This window comes from Gavialis gangeticus, unplaced genomic scaffold (genome assembly GCF_001723915.1).
Source record: "Gavialis gangeticus isolate Ggan-Ray unplaced genomic scaffold, GavGan_comp1, whole genome shotgun sequence".
In the NCBI taxonomy this organism is placed as follows: Eukaryota; Metazoa; Chordata; order Crocodylia; family Gavialidae; genus Gavialis; species Gavialis gangeticus.
Window position 1 is genome coordinate 85,546,677 of NW_017729031.1, and position 9,064 is coordinate 85,555,740.

The window sequence follows — 9,064 nt, forward strand, 5'->3', positions numbered from 1 at the left end:
CCCCCTGATCATGCGAGTGGCCCTCCTCTGGACCCTCTCCATGTTGTCCACATCCCTCTTGAAGTGCGGCACCCAGAACTGGACATATTCCAGCTGCGGCCTGACCAGTGCTGCGTAGAGGGGGAGTATCACCTCCTTGGACCTGCTTGAGATGCACCTGTGGATGCATGACAAGGTACGGTTGGCCTTCCTGACTGCATCCCCACACTGCCAGCCCATGTTCATCTTGGAGTCAATGATGACTCCAAGATCCTTTTCTGCCTCTGTACTGACAAGAAGGGAGTTCCCCAGCCTGTAGGTATGGTGCTGGTTCTTCCTCCCCAGGTGCATCACCTTGCACTTGTCAGTGTTGAATCCCATCCTATTCTCATCCGCCCACCCCTGTAACCTGTCTAGGTCTGATTGCAGCCTATTCCTCCCTTCTGGCGTGAATTCCTCCCTTCTAGCATTGGCTCAACAGGTAGTGATCAATTACCTGAGGGGTGGTTCCAAAGAGGATGGAGATAGATTGTTCTCAGCTGTGGCAGATGACAGAACAAGGAACAATGATTCTTAAGTTGCAGCAAGAGAAGTTTAGGCTGGATATTAGGAAAAACTGTCTCATTAGGAGGGTGATGAAGAACTGGAATGGGTTACCTACAGAGGTTTTTTTTTAGGCCTGGCCTGAAAAGCTCTGGGAGTGGTCTTCAGTAGGGGGTGGCCCTGCTTTGAGCAGGGGGTTGCACTAGATGACCTCCTGAGGTCCCTTCCAACCCTAATTTTCTATGATATGGTATATACATGGGACTCATTTCAAATGTGAAGTTACCTATGTGTGTTTGCAAAGACAGACCATGGCATTTAAAAATATTTGCTCTACCTTCACATTCCATTAGAGCAGTTTTCATGTATTACATGCATTTGATTATGAATTGAACTATAAACTCATAGTGTGTTTTTTTAAATCACTATACAACTCCAAACACCAATATTTCAAGAGCAAAGTAAATCAGAGATGTCTCTGTGTAGCAGGGACTTTACGTAATTAAATATTACAACAGAGGTGAGAACTGTAATCTTCTTGTGAATTGATACAATAGGAATAACACTGTATTATGAGATCACTCTTAGTAATGCTTCTTCATGCATCATAACTATAAGACTTTACTTTTTTAGTAAGTGATTTGACTTGGATTTAGTAAGACCTGAGCTCTATTCATGGCCCTATCACAGACCTTCCTAAGAAAAGGTGAAGGTTTCCAAAGGTGGGCACTGAATTACTATATTAATTTTGAATCTTTTTTCAAGAAGTGCTGAACACACCCCAGATCCAACTGAAACTGAAGGTGACAAGGCTGTGCATCCAAAAATTACTTTCAGAGTTTGGCCTTGTTGTCTGTTCAATTCTCCATCAATAAAGTTTCCTGTAATAAAGCAGTACTGTATACTGATACTTTTCCAATTGGCAGTGTCACAGCTGTTTTCTTTATGTGAAATCAGAAAGAATTTCATAGGTTTTAAGAAGAATACATGCCTCATCCTGAATGTAATAATAACCCTCTTCACATATGGCACCTTGTAAGCAGCTTTAAGAAGGACAAAACATACATCCTCCACAAAACAGATGGAACGTGAAAGGAGAGGCAGTCAAACCTAGTGGGGGAGAACAGGTTAAGCATGGTTGCTGATATTCAAGGCAACCAAAGGGAAAGAAAACTTGCCCAGAGCTCCCTCTTGCTCTTCCTGTGTAGCAGTCTGCAATGCCACCAGTCCCAGCTGTCCTCCCAACACACCTTTGATCTGCTGCCATGAAACAAGACAAAGAAATGGAAAAGAATTCCTGGATTAGATTCCAATCCCTTGCTATTGCAACCACCACATCACATCATCTTCCATGAATTGATCAAGTGCATTCTTAAAACTAGTTTGGTTTTTTTTGCCCCCCACTATTCCTATTGCCAGGCTGTTCCAGATCCTCACTGTTCTAAGGATTAGAAAGTATCTTCTACCTCCCAGCATAAATTAACTCATGACCAGTTTATACACATTTGTTTTTATGCCAACATGTTCTTTGGCTTCTTTGTCTTTGGTGTGTACTCCCACCCCTTCATGCAATTTTAGAGAGCAATAGTGTCTCCTTCTCAACTTTCACTTTGCTAGGCTAAACCAACCAAACTCCTTTAAGTCTCCTCTTATATTGACAGGATCTCAGATCTCTTGTTCAACCAGGAAGTCCTAAGAGCAGAGACATAAGCTGCTTAGTCTCCCCAAACCTATCTTTCACTCCCTGACAGTGAAAGTCTGTGACACAGCATGCTCAGGAAGTAGAATTTCAGTGTTAAACTTTGTTTGTTCTCCTGACAGCAGATCAACCAGCTATTGCAAGGAAGGCTGAGGACAGAAAATGCCTATACATATAATATATGTGCACTCAGGGAGAGCAGAAAGGGGCTTAAGGTTGTTTTTCTCCTTGACGCCCCAGAAGATGTTCCCAAGAAGTGGGTACCTGCTCTTGAGAGCTTCAGGAAGGCTACAAGCTGAGAAACAGGAATACAGGACAATACTCAGAATCATCTGTCATAGTAAGTACCATATTTACTCGAATCCAAGTAAATTCTGAATTTAAGATAACATTAATAAGTAGATTCTATAAATGGAAAATTTATAAATGTGTTATAATTTTCCATGTATAGAACATAATTATTGAAGGGTTAGCTTAAATTCACCCCCCACCCCCATTGCAGCAGGGAAAGCAGTGGCAGGGGGGCGAGTGGTAGTGGGAATCAAGCAGTTTGACCTCTGCCCCTTCTACACCTTGCCATAGATAACACCACCTGCCTCACCACTTACTCTCCCTGCTGTCAGCTCCCCAGCACCTGCCCCACAACTACTACTTGCCCCCACCCATGTCTGCCCCCCTGACACATGCCTGCCATCCCTGCCCTGCCCCCTCACCCAACCTTCTGCACCTTTTGCTTACCCTCATTCCAGCTCCAGCTCTGGCACAGCCAGAGCCATGCCGAAGCTGGAGGGAGGGTAAGCAGTGGCAGGGGGGAGGGGACAGGGAAAAAAGGGAACCCAAAATAAGGGGCTTTTTCCCATCATGTTAAATGGGGAAAAAACCTTGTCATGGGTTTGAGTGAACACAGTATTTCTTAGATACTGAAATCCTTGTAGGCAGGGTGAATGGTTTCTTATTCCATACAAGACAACACATACTACTGATGCTCAAACTAGCAGGAACAACTAATATCCTAGAAAAATGTGCCTGTATTTTTGAAGCTTTGAAGTTAGTTGTAACTTGGAGCTCTGATGTCACAGCCATTTTACAACAGTTTTAATAAAATGTAACCTTTCCAACAGGGCTGTACTATAAGAATGCAATATGGTATGCGCTTCCCCTAACTCCAGTCTCTTAACCTGAAATGGGTTCTTGGAAACAATCTGAAAGTAAATAATAAAATGGTGCAATTTACCGTGCAGAAGTATTTTTCAAAAGAACAGGAGCTATGATTGAGGCTGATCCTTGGACAGAGAGACACGAGACATTGAGGCCCCGTGTTTCCTCATAACCCCAGAACCAGCCCCTGTAAGAAAAAACAAAACCACCACATTTCAGGCAGCAGGCCACTATGTTTAAATGAGTTTGTTCTGTACAGTAGAATTAGTTAACAGTACTTCCTAGAGAAAAAACAACCTTTAGTCCCCCCCAAAAGGGAGAGCCTCCAATAAAAAAAAAACTTCTTTATATTTCAATTGTATTCAATAATGATCTGTTTAGAGTCAGGTCTCTCAATGTCAATGTTATATTTTGTTATTAATAGGGGGTTTTTTTAAAACCCTGAAACATATTTTCTGGGATTTAAAAAAAAAATCTATTTGTAGACTTAATTTACTGGGAAAATTATCCTTTTCACTTAAAAGAAACAATCATCAACTTTTACATAAAATTTGATAAAGTTAAATAAAAGCCTCTCTCAGATTCCTCTGTTCCAGATTAACAGTACTGTTTAGACAGTCTTCACGCAAAGTTCCTTTGTGACTGAGTAGCAGAGGATATTCTACGACTAATGCAAGGTGCTTCCATTTGCAAAGTGGCTGAAAGACAGTGCGCCAAGCAGAACCCTTCTAAATGAAAAGCAAATGAGCATTTTCTAAATGGAAAGCAAATGAGCATTGCAAACCGCCCAGAACATTTATATTGACTCATAAAAGAAATGTTAGAAATACAGTGGCATACAATATTTCTGATGCTAGGTAAGAGCTAGAAAGGTTTTAATGAATTCACTTTTAAGGGAAAGGTCTGGCTGCCTTTTAACCAGTTTCTCTTCCTTGGGAAGTTATCATGGGTTTACTCTGTTGTGACCAATCACAGTGGACAGCATTATATCTAAATTAACCTCTTGCCGATTGCTATCCCAGAAGTAGCAGAGCTTTCTGCAGGTAAGTCTAGAAAAACACTGCTCTGGGAGCTCCTGCCCACAAAGTCTATGACTACTGAGAGTTATGCTACAACAGTAGGGGCCAACTTTTTTGGCAGGTGTGCCACAATTTAGGCTCACACCTTTACTGAGTGCTGCTCTGGTCCCCTTCCCCTGCCCAATCTGCTGCTCCACTGACTGTTCCATACATGCTACAGGTTGGCCACCCCTAGCCAGAATCTGGGGTGTCATTCCTGGAATTACCCCTTTCAGAAAGCTACTTCCTGCCATACTAACACTCAAAGTAAGGGAGATGCCAACAGACCAAGCATACTTCTAAGCCTGTAAAATAGGTCACCCACAACTTTTCAAAACTAAATAGGCCTAAACTCAGTTCAGCTGATAACAAGGAGCATGTAGATTTTGATTAAGCTGTTAGTCCACTTTAATATAATTACTTCAAAATGTGGATCTATTTCTTTATAGTTACTATAAATATGGCACTGATGGAGGCTCTGTGCTTACTTCTCCCACAAGGCCTCCAGATAAAACTTAAAAAAAAATGTTTAAATTTACAAGTAAGGAGCTATCTATCCTAAAACACCATCGCTGCCAACTCCAAGAGACCTGTAATTGCTGAGTTTCTTCCTGCTCCCCCATCACCACTAGTTATGAAGATTTTGTAGAAAGCACTGCTCACAGTGGTACATGTGAATAACAATTCTGTTGAGGATTGAAGAGGAACAGAATCTTACCTCTGTCCCAGAAGCTGTATTGGCTCTGCAGGGTGAGAGGGATTAAAAGGGTAAAACAAGACAAAACAAAAAACTGTAACTGAAGTCAGCCAGAACTGCTGTGAATAAATTTGTCATATTCTGTCAGTGTTGAGATGATGTTGTTGCCATGATGATCCAGGAAATATATGAGGGGCAAGAATTGCTGTGGGTGGTATCTTTTATTGGACCAATGGCATGGTCGGGACAGACATAGGTAAGCTTTTAGGCCTCTAACATTTTTTGTTGCTTCCAAATCAGCCATAGATATAAAATTCCAGGTTGAAATGATAATAAGTACTCTGCCCCAGAGACATATATTGTTCATTTCTTGTAGTCTCTATACTCAGGGAGTAATGGACCGGGGGGGGGGGATAAAGAAGCCTGTCAACCACATTTATGTGGGTAAAGTAAAGCAGTTTCCCAAGGACTATTCTTACATTATTCCTGCAGGTGGACACAGGATTCATCTAGCTGAAAATATATCGTGTAAGTTTTTCACAAACTCCCTCCCTCCCTCCCTCTAAAAGAGTACAGTTCATGTTTACAGTTATGATTTCAGCACAATGGGTTTCTCTGGCTAGAAGGCACTGCCCCACACTAAACACACTGCAATAATCCAATACAGAGTTTAAAAAATGCCTGAATAACTGCAGTGAGGACCACATTAAAAACAAATGAACAGCCTTCACACTTAAACAAATTGACAGAATATGTCCTTGACAACTGCTACTACCAGAATCATGGCTGCAGGGAAGCCATTTATGCTTCCATTAATGAAGAACCCAGTAGTTCCATATCAAGTGTAGATTAAATATTACAGGCATTAGAAAGTATTTCCATGGGGACTTCAGATATTCATCCTACGAGTTTTACTTGAAATAGCTTTTAAACTTACTCTGCACTAAGCCTCAATTAAAAGTTATCTTTTTAAGAGATTCTAATTTCTAATTTTATTTCTTAAAAGTAATAATCACCTCACACAAGGTGATTTTTCAAGTTTCTCCATAACTGGAAATTGTCAGAATTTTTCTTGTTTTCCAGAAGAAAATTGTTGTATTAAAAACCTGAGCAAAGACACCTCCCCTCAGGAGTTGAGACAGAAGGTATCAGGAATAATACATGCATTACTTGCAAATAAATGCTAGAAAAGTGTTTCCAAAGTAGTTTTTCCCAGGCTCAGCTTCATTTACAAGACATCTTTCTCCCTTGAGTCTCAGGAGAAAGAGAAAAGCAAAATTATCTAATGGATACCATATCTATTTTCTGTCTCTTAACAAGGCTGAAATTCAAATTTCCTCTCTCTGCTTAAGCAGTTTTATTTGAAATTGTGTCTCCTACTTACACTTCCCTTAACACACCACCCTCCTAACCCCATAAGCCAAAAGTGTCATTGTTCTTCACAAATAAAGAAAAATGGATATTAGGAATCTAATATACTGTGAGACATTACCTGTAGTATTCATGTTTGTCTTTTGAGTACATGAGCTGATCAATGCATGGCCTCTCATCTATTTTCTCCTCCCAAGTTCCTTCTTTCCATCCTTCTGCATAGCCTTGTAGAACATATACCTGTTCAATAAAAGGTCCACCTGACTCTAAAAAGGAAATGAAGACAGATCATCATCAAATACCCGTTCCATGCAAATGTATATATAGTAGCACTACTACTTGTTAAAAATCTGCCATACTTTTGAACGTTCTATAAGTTCGGGAAATTTACACACACAAAAAAAGGATCAAAGTGAACTGTATCATAGGTGCTCCACTTATACATGTAATTTAGTTCACTGTATAACACAATGGCAGTTACAATTTGATGTCTACTGCTTACATTGTAAGAAATTCTGGAAATCTGCATATTAAATGCAGACATTGCGTAAATGCCTAAGTGCAGCTTCACTGCCTGCTTTGCAACTAAGGGAGACCAAGCTGCCGATGGGATGCTACTAGAAGCCCTCTCGGCAGCCTAGTCAGCTCAACAATAATACAATATTGACAGGGCTATGTACTTAAGGAGCACTGGCTACAAATCTATTATTTAACATGAATTTTTCCCATCCTTTTAGTTTTATCTTTAGTATTTTCCCCTCACTCTTTATTTCTCTCTCTTCCCTTCTCCTGCCCCCTTGTGGTAATCTTGTGATGGAGGCTAGGACATAGAACCTGGACACCCCTTGAATACAGTAAAATTATGAGCATTTGTGTTATCTACACTCACTCTTAAAGATGGATTTAGGCTTTAGCTTGGTATGTCATCCTAAGGGCAATTACCTTCTAATACAAAACTTCAGGGAACTTTGGTTGTTTTAATTATGCACATAAAAATGGAAGTTTTAATCTTTCAGACGACTTTTGCTTCTACAATTAAAGAGAAATCTTATTTTTCAAACCTAATGTCCTGGAGTCAGTCTATAATTACTTCTGCCATAGCATTTTTTAGAAGTACTTAAAGTTAGGCTTGTGTGCTGAGGATAAGGAATACCTATTTTATGCACAGAACTATATATGTCCACTACTGTCTTTTTCTCATAGTGACAGTAATTATGTCAAATATTTTAATAAGACACTAAATTTAGTGACCTACCTTAAAACTGTTATTACTCACTGGAGTGCAGATTGACTTTAGACTCATTAATGAATGTTAACAATCTCCTATTTACATGGCCTTGTAGAGCTGGAAGAGAACATAGGACCCTGATCTTAGTAGCTACGTGGGTACTTAGCCAAAAGGCAGTTTGTCAAAACTGTATAATTAATGAGTCTCACCATAGTTTATTGGGAATCCAGTATGGCATGAGTGTCAAACATATGGCCTTCAGGTCAGATCCAGCCTATGAAGCTACATGATCCAGACCAAGGATCTTGTACTGAACCTGCACACTACATGTGGTATGCAGAGCCTTCTGGCACATGGGCTGGACCTGGTGGTGCAGTCACTACTTACAGCACAAGGTGTTGGTCCAGTGCACACACTGCATGTGATGCCCATGACAGACTGACCCTGAGCACTGGCACTGGGATATTCCAGATCCAACCATGCTGGAGTCAGCATGTAGGGCTGTCTGGAGTGAAACTGAATGCAGCATGTGCCCTGAACCAACCCTCTACGCCGTGAGCAGCGCTTACAGTGCTGGATCCCGCTCACATGCAGCCCACACCAGCCCTGCTCTTGGGTTTGAGCTGCCTGTGGCATGCAGGCTGGCTGTGTAGGTGCTGCCAAAAGCACAGGGGGATAGCACAAGGCGTGTGCTGCACACTGCACCCTGTTGGACTGGCCCTGCTGACTGGCTCTGGCACAGCCTGATCTGGTCTGCAGACCAGCTGTGACACCCTCATCTGGCCTGCAGGGCTGGTTAAGTTTGACACCCCTGCAATACTTTACTTTTTTAAAAGGAAATCCCGCCCTCCTCCCTCCCCATTTTTAGATTCCTAGAACAGCAGCAAAGCTTACAGGTCCTGGGTTGCAAAAGTGACATAAACTTCATCAGTGGACTTCATATTTAACGATTTCTTTGCCTCCATTTTCCTAAGCAGGGACCGGAACAGTCACCCCCCCGCTGGGCCCCCCTCAGGCCCCAGGGGAGGCACACCTAGGCCAAAGGTTAGTGAGGAACTAGTCAGGAAACTTGTGGAGGGACTGGATGTATTCAAGTCAGCTGGTCCGGATGATCTCCACCCTAGAGTACTGAGGGAATTGGCTGAGGTCATTGCAGGACACCTGGCATGGCTTTACGAGCACTTGTGGTGCTCTGGTGTGGTGCCAGAGGACTGGAAGAGGGCCAGTGTGGTTCCCATCTTCAAAAAGGGGAAGGAGGAGGACCCGGAAAACTATAGGCCAGTTAGTCTTACCTCGATCCTGGGCAAGCTTTTTGAGAAAATTATTCTGGC

The 9,064-nt window shown here is 41.8% G+C and overlaps 1 protein-coding gene across 1 annotated transcript in view; it reads right to left on the reverse strand.

Annotated features, from left to right (window-relative positions):
* Nucleotides 1-9,064, reverse strand: part of POFUT2 (protein O-fucosyltransferase 2) — a gene marked incomplete at its 5' end in the record, with an annotated part of 39,560 nt that overhangs the window by 21,959 nt on the left and 8,537 nt on the right. Inside the window, 2 exons of the mRNA XM_019522885.1 lie at nt 3,456-3,566; nt 6,627-6,771. Coding sequence (XP_019378430.1) covers nt 3,456-3,566; nt 6,627-6,771 — 256 coding nt within the window. The remainder of the gene's footprint in view (nt 1-3,455; nt 3,567-6,626; nt 6,772-9,064) is intronic.